This window comes from Coturnix japonica, chromosome 2 (assembly GCF_054131305.1).
Source record: "Coturnix japonica strain WE chromosome 2, WE-NBRP24, whole genome shotgun sequence".
In the NCBI taxonomy this organism is placed as follows: domain Eukaryota; kingdom Metazoa; phylum Chordata; class Aves; order Galliformes; family Phasianidae; genus Coturnix; species Coturnix japonica.
Genome location: NC_140664.1, coordinates 119,525,804 through 119,544,915, shown reverse-complemented (window position 1 = coordinate 119,544,915; position 19,112 = coordinate 119,525,804). Strand labels below are relative to the sequence as shown.

The 19,112-nt window shown below is 37.8% G+C and overlaps 1 protein-coding gene across 7 annotated transcripts in view; it reads left to right on the top strand.

Annotated features, from left to right (window-relative positions):
• CDK14 (cyclin dependent kinase 14) overlaps positions 1–19,112 on the top strand; it is a 289,389-nt gene that overhangs the window by 112,539 nt on the left and 157,738 nt on the right. For all 7 annotated transcript variants that reach the window (XR_014943062.1, XR_014943061.1, XR_014943060.1 and 4 more), the window contains one exon: positions 8,150–8,244. Coding sequence is in view for 4 of the 7 variants with exons in the window: in XM_015853369.3 (XP_015708855.1) it covers positions 8,150–8,244 (95 nt within the window). In the remaining 3 variants the exon portion in view is untranslated. The remainder of the gene's footprint in view (positions 1–8,149; positions 8,245–19,112) is intronic.

The following is a 19,112-nucleotide window of genomic DNA, read 5'->3' as shown; positions in this document are numbered from 1 at the left end:
AGTCTCATGCAGGTTGGAAGGGACCTTAGAGATCATCGAGTCCAACCCCCCAGGATTCGAGCCTCCTGTGTAGCAGAGCAGCACTTCTACCACTTGCGCCACAGCACTATGCACTCTCTCCCTTTCTCTGGTTGTTCTCTGGCTTTTATTTCTCTTTACACTGTCATCCTAACTTCCACTGTGGATTGTAACCCCTCATGCATTCTCCCCTTTTCTGCATTCCTCATTCCTTTTTCTCTGCTGCGACTCAGTTGCAGAGTCATTGCTGGGGTAATCTGGGTTTCCTCTCTGAGTCCTGGATCCCTGTCATTCACTGTCCATCTCTGAGTCCAGGTGTCTATCTTTTCTGCTTTGAGAACCAACAGTCACAAGAGTATTTTCAAAAATTTTGTTCCTCCCTCTTCCACAGACTTTCTCTTCTTTTGTTCATATAGGGCTATTGTGTAGGTGTATGCTGTCACTACATAATGGCAGACCTACTGTCAGTCTGACCCAAAGAAGTAATTTCAAAAGCTTGTAACCTGACCAAATTTAAAGGGTTTTCATAGGGAAGGCAAAATGTGTATTTCTGTTTTAAATCCTAATTATTTTCAGGTTTCAAGTATTAACTCAAATAGAGGATTGTTTTTTTTTTTCAAGGGGAAGATTACTGATGGGTTACAGGAGATGTTACTTAAGCCCATTTTGAGAAATGGAGGAACTGATTACACTGAAAATTTGCAAAGAATTTATGATAAAGTACAGATATTTAAATGAAAAATGTCTGAAATTCTGCAAAATGGCAAAACTAATAAAAAGCAGCTCATGATAAAACAGTGGCAGTTTTATTAGTACATTGTGCTATAAGTCCCAGTAATGGCACTTGTGTACAAAAAAGTAATAGTCACAGTTGCTATCACTTGCTTACTGTGTTGTAGAATTGTTTTCCATAAGCACTGATGTGTTTTTGGTTTACATAGTTCCTTTCTATTGAGTACTGAAAGTGAAGCGAAGGCAGGATATGACTGGCTCTGTCAAGATATGAGCAGCTTGTTACAGTCTTTTTCCATGACAGTCTGGCTTTAATAAGATAATATCTCATTATTTTTAACCTCTATGTGTACTTGTGTTTGAAGAACATCAGGAACAATACACAACCCATAAATTTGTATCTAGGACATAACGAAAGAGACATTCATTTCACATGGCAGCAGTCTTCTGTATATCTGTGAGTATATTATTTTGTAATGCTTTTCAGAGCTTATTTGATCAGACTTTCTAACGCACTGTTACAGTTCAATAGGCAAAGTGGCTTTGGCCTCTTTAGAAAAGCTAAAGGTGCTTCTGTTGTTATACACGCTCTTTTTCTGTGTATCTGGTTTAAATAATATACTGCACTTTCAAGTAGGAGCAGTAAGGAGAAATTTCACAAATAAAAAATGCTTGGATAAAAGTTCAGCCCACTCATGTGTCAGACTGAATTTCAGCCTGAGGAGGTAGATGCAGGTCATGTGTTCCAAGCAGTCCTTCAGCAAAGCAGCCTACAGTTGAGGGGCTGGCAAATTCTTTATTGCAAGGATTTGAGGCACTTCCTTAATGCCAGACTGTCATTTTTCTTGTGACTTAATGAAAACTAGAATAAAAGACATTTATTAAATCTAGCAGAGGCCATCATGAGGTTGGAGTTGGCTATAAAGTAGGTAATTCACCTAAGCCTTCCTTATCACCAGTTGGAATTTGGTTGCTTTTTCTGCTCTTCCTATAGCTCATGGATATTTGAAATTTGTTAAGAAGTTTCTTCCTAGAGATCTTTCAAAGCTGAACTGCGACCTGTGTGTATCTTCATTGCATTGTGCTCGCTAAGATCACAGCAGAAGGTAGCTAATTCTGTGCATTTACTGGTGTGCAGGTCTGAAGTCAATTACCTGAGATTACAAATAATGATCGCTTTGCAGAATGTATCCTGCAGTGAGAACGTGGGGAGTCTGTGGCCACTGTGGTCTTACCAGGGATGTACAGTCCCACTTGAATTGAATTGTGTCATATAGGGGTTGTAGGAAAATGAATCTATTTGCTCTTAGTAAATTATTACAAATGGACAAACTTGAAAGTATCAAAGTGTAGATTGGGCGACTGTGTTTCTGAGAAGGAAGTTTCTGCACATTTATTAATGTAAAACTAACACAGAGCGGTGAATTCCTGTTCCTGTGCTATAGTTCTGGGTATTTTTTTTTTTGTGTAGGACGTGGATGAGAAGCATAAAGGTCATTGTCCTTGGAGACCAAATGAAAAATAATAATAATTTTTTAAAAAAAGGAGACCAAATGAAAAATAATAATAATTTTTAAAAAAAAGCTATAAAAGATGTGTAGATGAAAACATAAGTTGCAGAACTTCTGTGGTTTGTGCAGTCACTAAGGCACTTTGGGGTATATTTGTTCTGAAGACATGATAAGGAAAAAAACTGTGAAAGTTTTCTCACTGAAAACATCTTTCCAGGAGAGCTCAGAATTAAGAGACTGAACTCAACTGTTTATGAGAAGTTGGCACTCTGTCAGAGAGTGTCTTTGTGTCTGCAGAATGTGACAAGCCACAGAATTTTGCAGATATGTTATTTGGCTCTGAAACAGAGCAAATCACTTGCTTTCCCAAATTTGTGATACTGACTACAACCTGCATGATTTAGTGTCTCAGAAATTAAACAGGGCAGCCAAGATGTTATGTTAACAATATGAAATTAGTGCAAACTGCCACGACGTGTTGTTTTGAAGATTAAAACTCTTCTAATGGCAAATATTAGGAGTGTAATGGTGACATTAGTGAAAAAGGAGAACACGTGAGGAGCAGCGTGCAAGCTGCTGAGATGGTGAGCACTTGTACATGGCAGCCCCAGAGAATACCACAATTACTCTACACTGAACATTGCCACAGTCACACTTTTTGGATAGGATGGTGGGAATAGGCTGGGGCCTTTGCATACAGAATGTAATCTGTGAGAGGATCAGCAGCAGTTGTAAGTTATGGTAAATCTGAGCAGCATGAGAGCTGAGATGTTTTGTTACTGCTGAGAAGAGTTTCAAGGCTGCTGCAATACCAGGCAATTTAGAAATCATGAGAGACTCTTTTATCTAGGGCCACTGTGGAGACTTATGATTTTTCATGAAGTGAGAACAAGATGATAGCCAGGAATTGCAAGAGTGAACAAATTGTGATAGGATGATCCAAGCTCTGCAATTAATGTTCAGGCTCACTGTGCTCCTCGTGTCTGAAGGTACCACCTTTGACAGAGCTTCTTGTGAGACTTTCTACCTGCGTGAGGCCTGGCAGTTGATAGCAGTAGTTACTTTTGTTGATTGTGAAGAGCAGCTTTGAAATGTGACATTATGAGCATGGAATAGCCTTTTTCAGAGGACTGTTTGGATCCTGCCTGCTCTCCAAACCTTTCAGGTGTAAGTCACTGCTGATCTGGCTATGTTAGTGGAGTGCCAGGATTGAGCTGATGCTGTAAACCCTGCAGGGAGCAAGGCACTGATTTACTGGTGCTGCTCAGGTTTTGGGTAGGAGTTGGCTGCTGTCCATCTGGATTGGCTTGCTCATGGAGGGAGCATACTTTAGAACCCAGCTCCTCTGGGAATAGCAAAAAGCTTCTTGACCACCACAAGCAATAAGGCAGAGTGCCAGGAGTTCATAATAGATGAGAGCATCTCCTTGTTGGAGGAGAAATCTGTAATGGTTATTCAGGGAAATGCAATGTGTTTCCTTTAGGTATGCAAATATGGTTATTAGGCCTTGATGGATAAGTGCTGAGTGTCATTACTTTTTAGTGGCTCATGTCATGAACTTCTGTACGAGTCACACAAATGATCATCTTGGACATCATTAATTACTGAATATGACACTAATTCCTCTGCCCTGTTTTTTATTGCTAGAATTTGCTGTAAGTGAACGTGCAAACATGTGACAGAAAAAACACCTGTCCACTCAAATGCATACAATATTTTGTCCAGAGTGTTTTAAAAAAGCATTTTAGCATCATGTGCTACTGTGCTTCCTGAAAACTCTTTGGGGAAATGAATTAAAAATGCTGCCATCTGTTTATCTTACATAGAACACAGAGGGTGAAAAAAGAAAGTCAGCAGCATTGAAGTAGCATTATATAATTTTGTTTTTAAGAATATGTGTTAAGGATAAGAGAGTGCTGGTATGTTTTTCCCACGTTTGATTTGTTGTAATTTTCTTAACCAATTTTCTGTCCTTTTATCTTAAAAGAAAACATCTTTGTGTGAGATCTGTGGGTGATAACCGCTGGACTGAGTTGGCATTCCAAGGGAAAATGTTTTGTTCTAGAATTAACATCAGGCACAGCAGCACTTGGTGTCTCATGGAGCTCCAGCAGCAGCTGCTTTGGTAACTTCAAAGTTGAAGTCAAATTTGCCTCAGAGTGATGCTGATGAATTCCCCGGACTCTGTTTTTCGTTCTCTTGAATGTGACTTTCTGGGTTTTGTCTTTGAATAAGTGGAGTTCATCCAAAGTTCCATCCCCTTCAAGCAAAAAGTTGCCCAACTGAGTAGGTGTGTTTGTCATTTGTTCTCAAAGGGACTGTTTCTGAAAAAAGCACCCAAGCACCATCAGTTCATATTTTATTTTGTTTTTAAAGTGCTCTGTGGAAAAAGAAACAGCTTTCCTATTTCAGACAGGTCTATTTTCCTTTTTTTTTTTTTTTTTTCTGTTTAATTTCTTTTTCATATATATTTTTTTCTAGTTCTTTTTTTCTTTATCTGTTTTTAATTCATTAGGACAAGGTAACATCCCCACAAAGGCTGGTGATCCTATCAGTAATAGAGTCACAGTACTGACAGGCGAGCCCAAGGGTTAATTCTGTCAGCATCCACAGTTGCACTTGGTTTGTTGCAATGGAAATTGATAGTGCAAATGCTTCTTGCTTCCACAGTGTAAAATTAGCTTAATTAAGAAGATTTTACTTTCTTATTGTTTACTGTATTTCACGTGGACCAGGGAAGAAGTCAGCAATTTCAGCTTGCAAGTGATACATTGTAGTTCTTGTAATTTATAGCAGATATTGAATGCTGAGATTGTAAAAGGAGAGAATTGCATATTAGAGAAGATAAATAAGAGGGGGAGGGGACTGAAGAGGAAAGAATATTTGCAAAGACCTCAGGGTAAGCTGCTTTCAATGTACTGTTTAAGCTTTAATGACCCATATACAGATTTTAGTAACATAGTAATGGCCAACCAGAGGATTTAGAGGCCTCAGGTGATGGGCTGAACAGCAAAAGCTGACAGAGGTCATAAATACGATTATGGTTTGACAGAGGCTCTGCCAGGACATAGATTTTTTATGTTCCCAATCTCTCTGCATGTGTGGTTATTTGTCAATAGAGCTGGGAAAAGCTCAATTGCTGCAAGTGATAGAAATATTTCTGGTAGAAACAACACTCTTTTGGAATAATTGTTCTAATTGTCTGCTGTTTGTGTCCTTATCCCTTTCAGTAGCATTTTTTTTTTTCACTGTTGTCCTTTGAAAATTTACTCTATGAAAATCTCCTGTGAAAAACTGTACATGGTTTTTCCTTTCAGAAGAAAAAATTTCTACTTTATTTGTATAATGCTAATGGGGACTAGAGATGCGTTGATCAAGTGCTTAATAATTGTAATTGTAATAGCAAATTTATAGCTCAGTAGCATCATATTCAGGGCACAGGAAAGGTTCCTCTATTCTGACTCTCTGTGACACGAGCTGTTTTGCACAAGCTGAATCAGCTCACTGCAGACATTGCTTCTCACCTTCTCAGTCAAGCTGGAGTGCTGCCACATTCCTGGTCATAGAGCTTACTCTCAGGTTCACAAATCTGGCATCAGGATATCCGTGGACTTGCTTTGAAACTGCTGTGTGCTTTTTTTCGCCTGTACTAAGATCTGGAGTTTTGCTGCCAAGGGTGCTTGTAGGACAGCATTGATCCAGCCAGATGCTGTGTGTTTCTCTCATGTTTCTTCCTTGAATGGCATCAGCTTGTTGGATCTCTTAAAGACCATTATGAGTTGTGATTTGTACTTAGCCTAATACAGAGCCAGATAACCCCTGGAGTTACCTCAATCTGAAGGAGAACCTACGATAGGATAGCAAAGGGTAATTGTGTTGTGCGAGCTCCTTGACTTCCATTTTACACAGCAGTGGAGAGGGACACATGCTGTCTTAGAGGTTGACATTGTCATTTTGGTGGTTTGTTATTTTCTTTGACAGAAGAAGGATGAGAAGAGAAAGTTCCCTGTTATTCACTACTGAACTATGCCACTCATTTGCATGTCTTTGTATCTATTATTTACTTTGTTGTAGTGACTGATAGTCCTGTTCAGATGAATGCATGAGGTGACAAAACAGCATGACTTTGGTAACAACACATGGCTTGTCAGCACATATTACTGAAATATGCCATACTTGTGGAATATTTAATATGTATTATGGTATAAACATAAAATATGCATTCTGAAGGAAAATAAATTTAGTGAGGGAGATCATCTAGAAGTTTGCCAAGTCTTTATTTGTCACTGGTCTGAAAACATGAACTGGTTCCATTAAGGAAAAAATATATGGTGACAATACCATTTTTCTATCCTCATGAACTAATGGAAGAGATTCTATCAAATCTATAATATTCTTAGGGTAAGATAAAGGACAATTACTGCTTAAAACATCATTTATATGATAGATTTAGAATTTGGTTGGAAATTTGCTTTGTTGTGTTGGAATGTTTAAGAAAAAAAAACACACAAAACCCTCTCAGGCTCAGACAAAAATGTGCTCTTTTGAGTATAGAAGCAAACTTGGTTTTTGGAATCGTGGGGGTTGGAAGGGACCTCTGGAGATTCAAGTCCAACCCACTGCTAGAGCAGGTTCCCTAGAGCAGGTCTAACAGAAAAGTATCCAGGTGGATCTTCAGTGTCTCCAGAGAAGGTAACTGCACAACCTCTTCAGGAAGCCTGTTCCAGTGTTCTGTTACCCACAAAGTTAGTATTATTTTCCTAATGTTTAGCTGGAAATTCCTATGGTCCAGTTTTTGCCTGTTGCCTCTTATCCTATCACCGGGCACCACCAAAAAGAACCTCTCCCTTGGCTCCTGCCCTTTAGATATTTATAAGCATTGATAAGATTAGCCTTCAATTTCCTCCAGACTGAACAGTTCCAGTTTGCTCAGCCTTTCCTCGTAAGGGGAATGCTCCAGGCCCCTCATCATCTTTGTGGCCCTCCACTGGACTCTCTCTAGAAATTCCCAGTCTACTCTCTAGAAGTATCTTGGTTCACCTACAGGAGGTAGGCTGTATACCTCTAGCCATCACACTGCTGCATCACACTAGATAGATGTCAATGGTTTACGGGCTGGTTTGGCCCAGTTCTGTGATGAGTGGAGCAGAGGGATTTAGCAAAATCCACACCTCCGGAAAAGGAATACAGAGGACCCCAAAATAATTAAAAACAGTGGCAATGATCTGAGGAGAAACACTACTTTTTCTAAATATGGTATCGGAATGCAAGATAGCACACTATCATACCCTATAATTAGAATTGAAGCTAGTATAGCAAATATAATGAGAGTGAGACTGTCCGAAAATTTGAAGGCCTTACACTGATACTGAAGTGATGCATGCAGTTGGGGCAGGCAGCAGTTAACAGGGGTGAAGGAGAAGAGTGCATAAGAGAAATGCCCAATCAGGTGACCTTGCCAAAAGTTCTATCTCCTCCCTGAATGCAAAGACCCCTGGGGAATGTAGTTGGTCTTCTCATATGGACATGTATCTGGAACTGGAGCTTTAACACGTCAATTCCCAATGCACTACATGATGTTATGATGTGGAATACCAGTAACCAAAAATCATAAAACCATGACATTCCACCCCTTATTCTACATCACTACATCATGCTTAATATGTACAAACAAACCATAATTAACTAGGATTAAACACACGCACACACTTTCTTCAACTGCACTGAATAGAGATCTGTAGACTTAAAGGATGCTGAAATATGACTCTTGGTTATCAGGTTATGAAGTTCAAGATTTCAAATAATCATCCAAGTCACTAAAAAAAATAGGCCAGTCAATGTGAAATATTTTGATCCTTTTAAGTTAACACATATGTTTTCCTTTTCAGCTTCTCTTTTGAAAGGACTGAAACATGCAAACATTGTGCTGCTTCATGACATCATTCATACCAAGGAGACTTTAACACTCGTTTTCGAATATGTGGTGAGTAGAATTATTAGTGTTCGCAATACGTTTCATAATGCATTGAGTAGTATGGAAAAGCTATTTGCTGTGAATGATCTATGAACTGCGCCAAAATAACCCTGTACTTTGAGGGTTCAAAGCGGAGATTGAAGAAGATGATGCTTTGTAATAAAGTGTGCTAAAGCAGAGGGCTGGGTGGGCTAGACCACAGTCAGCGCTGGAGACATGGCTTGTAGGGCTCTGTTCCAAACTGTTCTTCCAAACTGGTTCATTATTTTGCTTCCTAGTTATGCTTGTAACTAGGAATGTTAGGGCATTTACTTGATTAATGTAATACAGAACATTTTAAAGTAGATGAGGATAGTGTAGGTAAGAAGAAAAACAAAATCGAAGTTCTTAACAGGTAGTTAAGATAGGCTTCTTTTGTGACTGGCTTCCGCGTAGTGTCTTGTTATAAACAGCATCAGTTAAAAAAGCAAAATCTGACACACAATTCAGAATTTCGGATTATTGTTATTTTTGCGATGGCTCATGGTTTAACTACTAATTAAAACCTCAGTTTTCACAGTGTACAGTGTAACGATCTAATTGTGTTCAGAGCATTACTTTCCAAACTCTTGGGCTTGAACTCCTAATTAATCGTTTCACTTTCTGTGAGACAAACATATGGTATTTATGTAGAAGTACTTCAGCATTTGGCTTTGGAATTATGTAATGTTCTATCACAATTAACCTCCCAGTTTTCACAGAAGGGTCCAAGAACATGTAATTTAGAAGAAACAAATGAGTTTAGGGAAGGTTGAATTTTCAGCATAATATCTCTTATTGTGTTGCAGTCAGTAAGGCTTTGCATTTATAACATACTGTGATTACTCATTTAGTTTTAGAAATGGGAAATTGCCTACTTACTGTTACTGTGTCCCTACTTAATGCAGATGAGATTTTTTTTGTGTGTTTCTTGAGAGCATGCCTTAATCATTACATGATAGTCCCCAGCTTCTTGTATGAAGAAACCATTTACCTTCTCTATTTGCACAGAAATGCTACGTTTTAATAATCAGGGTATTCAGCTACAGGAGCCTACTGAGAAGTTGCATGCATTACATATTTTTTTGTCGTGTATGAGAATATTGATGCAAATCTAATACTTTTTCTTAAAACGTGTTTCCTATGTCCTTAACTTATAAACTGTATTAGCATAGGAAAAGCTTACATATCTAATTTCATTTAACAGTCACTGTAGAATTACTTGCAAACATGAATGCAAGTTCATGCAGTTCTTTTTATCTTTGGCTGTATTTAGCTGCTTTAGTCTGAAGTGATTGAGAAATTAGATATGTAGAATATATTTACCTCTAAAATAGATGTTTTTGCATATTATACTAATATCAAATTTCTGAATTTTTCATGCAATAGTAGTGTTTATAAACTCTATCTCTCAATCACTTTATATCAGGTTGGCACCCTTATTAAGCATGGGCACAGACCGAACCTCGTGTAGCAGATGTTTATTTTGAATCCACTTAGATATTTACTTTTAAACAGAGCACTTTTGTGATCAAAACTACTGGTGCTACACCTTTTTATTCCCCTTGTGTTTGGTAGAAATCAAAATTGTGGGAGGATCTTGTTTGATAACAGTTTCAGGCAACTGATTCAAGTAGTATTTTATTATTACGCTATTTTGGCTGATGGAAAGCCTGGAAAGATGGTGCTGAGGAAGAAAGGGAAGAATATTTTGTTCTCTCTAACCAGCCTATGGAATATATATTAATGATGTTGTATCTTACTCCTACTCTTGAGATGGCAGAACTGCTTTAGGAAGGCTGTTTTCATTATTCTTTAATGAGAAGTTTTGAGTTGATCGGATAGATAATGCTCTCTGATAAGGCTTAATGCTTGATGGTATCCTAAACTATGTACACAATACAGTTCCAACTGCATGATCATTAAGTCCTTCTTTATTTTTTTTTTCATTCAGTGTACAATATGAATGTGCAGAAACAAGAATTAAGGTTGCCCATTTAAATCTACCAATTTTGTCTGGTTAATTATGCAATCTAGCTATATAATGGATGTTATTGAGCTCCGTGTCTGTAATGCTTTTTAAAACACCTGTACAGGGCTTAACTCAATATTAAGTGTGATTTCTACCAAAATCAATAGAGATACTTATGCAATTAAAGCTACAGAGTGGTGGACATTTTAAAAGGGCTGAAGTTGAACAAACCTTGGAGGGTTTGAGTTTGATTTACTTTGTAAAGGAACATCATGGAACTCATACAGTATTGCCTTTAATTACTATTGGCCATTTCAAATGCAATAAAAATCTTTTGAATTAGATTTCACAATTAAATTTGGAATGAACAGTTACTAATCCAGCAGATGGAAACTTTGGGTTGCTAGTTTGGTGATGATTCCATTGGAGAATTAACACTGATGAAATGTCTGAGGTTATCAGAGGTATTCAGTTTCAGCCTAAAAGAGTAGAATGAAATTTAATTTCACATAGCACTTTTCAGAGCAAAATGCATTACAATAATAAGTTAAAAGCTGCAAGCAGAATATCCTCTAAAAGGAAACACGGTAGTGATTGAATTGCCTGAGTACCTCAACCTAGAATTTTTCTTTTGCGTGGATGTTTGTTAGACAAGTAAATGTGACAGAACTTTCCAACCTCGGTAGTAACAGGAAGCAAGACAAATCAATCTTTAAAAATATATGTGACAGTTGTACAGCAGGGGAATTTCATGTTACAGACAATAAACATTTTGGTATTGTAAGGAAAGCTAGATATTTCTGTGGCACTGGTGTGGCCAATGTTGCCAAAGGAAAATAAGAATTTTACAGACTGGATCTCACACCTTACAGACATCTTTGAAGATGAGTTCACAGCCCTTTCTTCTGAAATTGTCAGTGGCTGATCCCATCTGATTCCTGACTTTTTTATTTAGAAACAAATCTATTTAGAAACACTCAGTTCCTGAAAGGCAATCCAAACCAATGCAACTAGCTTGTTAGAATGATAATGAGGACTTTAATATTATATGTAATTATGTAAGTACATTATTATCCATAAATGAATTGGTAACTTATCCTATTCCTGACTTATAATGCTGAGCTTGTATAGCAGTACTTTACATTATGCTTTCAATATTTATGAACTAGATTTTAAATGAGAACAAATACATTTATAATTGGAAGTATGAGGAATGAGTAATATTATTTCTGCCTCAACAGTAAAAAAAAATAAAGCTTTGGACTAATCTAATAGTATAATTTAGAACCAAACATTTTCAATTACCTTGCCCATTTTAATATTTCTGTATGCTTTTCCTTCTTAAAGATTACTTTATGTTTAAGAAGAAAGCTCAATCTTTATTGCTTGATTACCACAGCTAAAATAACTTGTTATATGAATTGGCTTCATGAAGTAAACCAATTGCATTTTCCTCCTGTTTCCTGTAAGGAAGGATGCCAGTTTTTCATTTTAGTGCTGATTGAAAAATCAGGTATGCACTGTTTATTGCAATTAAGCATCACAGAGATGAAGTTCTGAGATTTTGATTTGGACAGGGGATGCCTTAGAAAAGTGTTATGCAAGAAGTGTCAACACTATTTACCTAAAAGGATAAAAAATGTTTGCATTGATAATGTGGATCAAACCATATTATTTGTCTTCTGTTTAATTTATTAGTGAAAACACAGTGAATTTACAGGTAGGATGGAATTGGTGTTATGTAAAAACAATGTTGTCTTTATAGAAGAGAGAGTATGGAAACCCTGTAGAATCCCAGAGCTGCCTTATTTCAGCTTAGCTACCTTATTTTGATTTGAGTGAAATGTTGGGCCATTTTCTTTCCCTTTTAGGTCAAGATGTTTGTCAGACCAGGGGGTTCTTGCAGTGACCTATCTTTGTCCAGCTCAGGGAAGGAGCAGAGTTTTTGAGGGCACCCAGGCATGACAACAGTGAATTTGATGTTTTCACTGTCCTTGACAATTCCCTTGTTTTTTAAACCCCTGCCTCATTCCCCAGATTTACCCCAAGTTGGTCTATTTAAATTGCAGTCAATAAGGCAACAGAATAAGGGAGCAGAGAGAAAACAAATCCTGTACTGTTAGGAACAGGCTGAAGGGGAATACTGCTCTTGGGAAAGCTTTATTTTTCAGTTTTTAATGAGCAAATTGTAGATGGGAGATGCTACTGTCCATGTGTAGGTTGGAAATGCAAACTCAGCCTCAGGAGGCAGGGATTCCGAACGGATTTCAGAAGGAAATTGCTTGCTGCTTTGGTGTCTGGTGGAGATTGCCAGATGAAGAAGGAATGAAAAAATCTATTTTTAAAGCTCAGCTACTCCTGCTAGGTGAAGGAGGTCTGGTGAGAGGTCAACATAGGCCTAGCATGGGGAGGAATGTTACTCAGTTTGGCTTTGAAGGTCTCACAAAGTATATGCAGACTTCATCTGAAGATTAATCAAGACTGTCAGCCTAATGAACTGGGAGGCTTTGTTTATCTAAGTATCTATTTGTACCATTTACCAGTGTTTTTTATTACCTTATCAAATGTTTAGTTTTGCAGTGTGCTTTCCAATGTTCTGTTATTAGTATTGATTATTTATTCTTCTTTTTATGAAGTAGTAAGAAGTGTATTCAATATAGAGTGTTAAAAAACCTGAAGCAACAATAAAAATCAGAGCATAAGAAATATCATAGTTGAGCAGGCGAATGAAATTGTAGAAACAAGGAAGATATTTTATGTAATGCTCCACTCAGTACAGGTAAGGCTCCCACACTTGTATACACTAGGAAAACAGAAATTAACTGGTGGATGTCCCATCCTTGGGGACTTTCAAGGTGAGTCTGGATCAGGCCTTAGGCAAACTGATCTAGTTGTGGATGTGCCTGTTTATTGCCAGGGAGTTGGTCTAGATGACCTTTAAAGGTCCCTTCCAACTCTAAGGATTCTATGATTCTATAAATCAACTGGAAAGCTGAGGAGGAAAGAGCAACCATTTAGAATGAAAGGCTTATGAGGAAACATAATTAATAAATATATATTGTTTAATACCACCCAAACAACTGTGCATTCTCTTTTTTTCTCTGGGATTTGCAGGTAGATTTGTTTATGTATCATGTACTCCCACACCTCCCAGCCTCCTTTTCTATATGGTAATGATTGTATGTTTTCATATATTTGCCTTTATTGGCCATGTGAGAGAGATCCAAGTCACTGGAAACATCTGTTAGCAAAATTGTTTTCATTAAAGATGTCTTGTTTTTGTTCTCTTTTATATTTTTTCTTGAATCCTTAATAAAAGTCCTTCCCTTGCTACTTAAGCCAGCTGCTGTTACTCCCTTCTGCTGTTTTTCTGTATGTTACTCAGAGATGGCTTTTAGGGCACTCTGAGCGTGGCTAAAGCTGTGTGTTCTCATATGGGGAGAAGCCTGAATTGTAGAGAGTCACAGAAATACATGGAAATGAAGGTCTGTGACATTTTTGAAAATACCAGAAGTATTGAACTGTTGTGCAGTAATCTGCAGAACACTTTGGCTAGAGGATACATTCAATTTAAATAGAATTAACTTCTCTTTGTTCTGTTGTCACATCAAATATTACCACTGCCTGTGCTTTTATTGGTAAATTGCATTATCAGTTTGAGAATTTGTCGGTGACAAAAGGGACAGTATTTTAGTCAGTAAAACTGCTAGGGCATGAATAATGTGTTCTCTCCTTTTAACAGAAAAGAATGGCTTGCAACAGTCTTGCTGCCCAAGTGAAACAATACAATCTGTCTGCTGCATGATGTCATTGCCAGAAGCCAAATAGTGCAGTTTTTGTTTTAATGGAAGGGTTCTTTCACATTGCTGGTTTTACATGATGGGAATGTGGTTGGAAATGCTTCCTGTTCCGTTCACAAGCCCCGGGCTCTGCATGCATTTCAGCTTCAAAAATGACAGCTGAAACCAATTAGGCAGAATTATGGGACAGCTAAGTCACATGTAGATTAATCATCACTGAGGATGAGGAGGGAAAGAGAATGTATTGCATGGAAAGTAGAAATGGCTAATTTAATTAGAAGAGAACGATGGTCAAATTATTATGGAAAAGGGCTGGGGAAGTAGAGCCCAATTCATGTCATTGGCAGTGCCTTTAAAAGTAGACATCCTGCTATTTGTCTGAACACATTTTGTGTTGGTTAGGAGAGCCTTTGATTTCTGAGCAAGAGAGCTGAGCAAAATATTTGACGTTCAAGTGAAGCACAGAGCACATCTGAGGACATTTGTAGGTTGTGGTTTACTCATTTATTCATAATTAGAATTCTTTCTTCAAGGGGAGTGTGTATCATCAACATTTGTCTCCTTTTCTTTCTTTTATTTCTGTTTGCAGACTCTTTCTTCCAGAAGTAGAATGCAATGTATGCAAACCTTGGTTCAGCTGTATAAATATTAGCCTGAGTTCTTTTTCCCTCAGCAGACAATTATACAGAGTATGCTCACAAACATACACATGCGTGTGTCTGCTAACATAAAACAGAGCCTTGCTGAACAGAAATGACCTGCACACTTATGCACTGCCATGAATCTACAGCAAAACCTCAAAACATGTATTCATGTAAACTCAAATACAAAATTTACTGGGAGAAAAATAATTGTTATCTATTGAGGTTGGAGTGGGTCAAAAGTAGGCATTGTCTGATGTACTTCTACGTAGACTTTAGAAGCAGAAGAAGGGAAATAATTTTTATTTCCTTTCCTCTAGTCCCTAACTAGAATTCACACAATCCAGGGAGGATCCTGAGACTTGCAGAGTGTTCTGCTTGAGGTCCAGTTACTTGCTATGTGCACTGAGGTAAAGGCTTGCATTTTATATAACTGTGAGAAAGACTTGATAGAACCTACCTCAAGGACATGAAGCTACATGTGCCAGAACCCCAAATTCAAGTTGCATCTCTGGAGCAATGATCTTCTGGTCTAATTTAGTAAAATACATCTACTTGAAGAAATCTGACGCTAAAAACATTGATCCATTAATTTGCAGAAAAATTCTCATTTGTACCTAAGAGCTCTTTTTTTCAAGTTTCGCTGTTTCCTCACAGAAACTTTGCTTTAGTCTTTCACAACTCCTAATGATGTAGATTGCATCCACAGAGCCAGTGAAATTGCTTCTGTGGGAAGCATTGGTGGGAGGAGGTTGAATTACTTCCTTAAAGCATAACAGATTTTGCACAAAATGTGTTAAGTGGCAAAGTCAAGTTCTTAAAATTAATGAGTGCCAATAGAAGTGCCTGTGTGATCTCTTTCTGGCATCCTTGGAAGAGCCTGTTGTGAAGGTCTGCAGAGGAATGTGCAGTGGAGGTATGGCCTTGTATTTATTGCATAGCTCTCTCTCATCTTAACCCTCATCTTAACCAAGTTTTTGCTGTCATTGCAAGTTTGCATTGCAGTTCAGAAATGATGGACTTCTGTTATTCCACATGAGATTCTGTCTCCCTTGCAAGTTTCACACACTCACACCTGTAACAAAAGTCAGTCAAAAGAGAGAAGGCCAAATACTCTGAAAATTGAAAACCAAAGTGCTTTTATTGACTTCCCTAAATCAGTGTTCCTGCAGACTCTTTTCTCTGTGCTTCAATTCCCTACCTGATAAAAAGGAATAATGTCACATCTCCCCTGAATTGCTCTCAAAATCATTTATGTTTGTGAAGCATGTGAATAGCATAGCAATAAACAGGGCAGGAAAGCCCATGAGATTAATATTTCTGCCTTCAAGTAGTAAATAAGCCAGAGACTGCAAGCTGTGTGAGAAAGGAAAGGAGAAAAAAACCAACCCACTGCAAAACCAGAACAGCTGTTCTGTAATCAAATGCTCCTAATTCTGCTCAATGAGTATGTCTCATCCTGCAAGGAGGAATGTATGCGATCACATCAGGCATTTGTAAAGTTATCACAGTGTAAATTCATTGAGCAAACAAATGAAAGGTTGGATAAACACTATTAATCATGGAGTTTCCTTGCTTTTGAATTCTTCACAATGGAAGCTTGATTTATCTCTGTTTAGTTCTATGTAGCTGAGATAAACAGATGACTGCTAACATGCTATTTGTACATATACTTGTGGGTAGATCAGTGGAATTGTTGGAGCAGGAAAGAACGTGATTTTTAATTTATCTTTGAAATATCAAATAATCTGTCAGTGTGGAATTACCTGTGGTAATTTATCTGTGTTGAGGATTTACAGTGCAACTGACAGAGCTGTTAGAAGCTATAGCTTGAAGCAGAACTGGCCTAGCCAGGTCAGCTTGAGATCAGAATGTGTGAGGCAGGCATTGCCAATTACTGGGGAGTCCCTAATGCATTCCTAGTGTATCCTGCTTACCTGTAAGGCATCCTCACCTTGGAGATACTAGAGAGAAGACTGTCAAAGGTGTTAGGTTCAATTGTTTTCTTCTTTGCTACCTCTTTTCAGCATAGTTTTGTGTTATAACCAATATATAATTCTGTCCTGAATTTTCTTTTAGAGACTGTGTTTAATTTAGACCAAAGCGCTAGCCACAGCAAACCCTTAGAGTGTGGTATGTCATGTTGTATCTGCAGCCACTGTTCCACTTGGCAAAGCATGTTGCCTTCTGCCTTAAAATATAGTGAGAGGGGAAAAGATTAGTCTTCTATATGGTGCAATAGATATATAGTGAATACCATTAGAAAAGTACTTTTGCTCAGTTTTCTCTGTTTTCTTTTCTCATGCTTTCCTGAGTCTTGCGTTCATGTTGTCATCTGCACTGCCAGCCGAGCATGCAAGCACTGGAGAGGGCACTTGCCTGCCAGAAGGGAATATGGTTTAGAAATAGCTCTGTGCTGTACTCTCAGCTTTCCTGGCTGTACTATTTAATTCAGTGCACATTGAGCCTCTACCTTGGGAAAAGAATAGCAGCTGATGTTGTGCTGTCTCTCTATCTTCTTTTTTTTATTTTTAAGTGAGGAACAACTTACTATGATTTTATGAGCTGCTTTCCTGGTTGGTAACATAGTGTTTGGTTGCATTTATGAAAAAGATTAACTTACTCTTAAGAGTACTTTGCATTTCTCTTTACAGTCTGAATGAAGATCTACTAGAGGCTTCTCTATGTTTGTAACTTGTGAGAAGGGGAAAAATAGATGCCAAGAGGCTGCTGCAGTTGTTGCCCAACTGACTGTTAGTTTTCAAGGATTCTCTAGAAGTTGTTGCATGTATGAAATTTGCAGTAGACACTCGTAATCAGTTTTTACAGGAGAACTACTGATGCAAGTTATACCAGGCTGTCAGTTGTCCTGGTCCTTGGGAGAGGAAGAAGTAAGTAGAGAACGATACATAACACAAATGAGATCATAGCTGATGATCATGCATGGAAGAACAGCATCCACTTACTGACATGTACGTGGAAGAAAATGGGTTTATCATAGCAAGTCTATTGGAAATAAAACAATTGGTGTTTCTAGTGATGTGACTGAAGAGTGGGGTGAAAGCTTTTAGTTGTTTTTTTTTTTTTTTAAATGACAGGGTCAACAGGTGACTTTATTGGTTTCCTTATTGTTGATAACAGTAACACAATAAAGCTGCCTTATGTGCTGATGAGTACTGAAGGATGATACCCGGTACCTTTTTGGCACAGCTTATTGATACAGTCACAGAAAACTAATGGGGAACCACTGTATGGACAGTAAATATTCACTAACTTGGATATGTTTTTCAGTTACTTTGTAAACGTGTTCACTAATTTTTCAGTGGTAACTGTAAGATGAAGTATGTATTACTGCAGCTCGTGTTTTGGAGGAAGTTCTGTTCTGTGATACCTGTGGTGATGAAGCTGTTTGACTGTGAGATTTGCATGGCTCACTTTGGGACCCAAGCAATGTCTTGCAGTGAAGAATTTTGCTATCTTGAAACCAAGGAAGATCAACAAAAAAATTGTGATAGTGCACAGCCTCATCAACCTGAGCATCTCCCACCATTGCAACATCAATTCCATATGTGCACTGCATTGTCGTCATCTTCAAAGATGATACACAGTTGTGGTCAGCATTGATCCTGCATCACAGAAGATTAAATTTCCCTATGTATCTGTTTGACGATTCTCCAAAACAGCACTATGCTGCACAGAGAAACTACTTCGATATGTGGAAGGCAGTTTATATCCAAAACTCTCACCTTCAGACTTCCCCTATTTAGCTGGTCGGTTCTGGATGCAGGCATCACCAAGCAGCTTTTCAAGGAATGCTGGATGATTTTTACCAGATGTGTTCTGAAACCAGATTTAGAAGTCAGAGTGGTTTTGGTGGTTATTCCAGTGCATATTTTTGCTTTGTTTATTCTGAACATAATTCCAGAAGCTGAGTTATGCGAGCAAAAGAGAAGCAAAATGCCTCTTCACTGAGTATGCTTCTGGTTGGTAGGAAAGTGAGGAAAAGCAAGAGAAAAATTCAGAGAAAATAATGATTCCATAGTAAAAATAATAAATATCCATTAGTAAGCACTACATATTATACCAATTAATAGATTTAATCAATACACTGCAAGTCTCCTTGTTTTCTTAAATATTTTATGGTATATTTGCAGGAAAGATACACAACTGTGAAGTGGAAAGTAGTGTTTGAGTCTTCAGTGAGGAACTTTGCTAAAACTTCTGTAATTAATAGATGTACACGTGTATGTTTATAACATGGGCTTCTATTTGAGCTGAAAAATATCATCAAATTCTCTGATATGCTGTGCCTTTTAAATTTATTTTCAAAATCATTAAACCATCTTAACCTAAAATTATATTTAAAAGGCAATGTTTTAACAAATAATACAAGTAGCATTTGAGGTTCTATCTTAGTTTTTTCCTCTTCCCCCATATATTATCTAT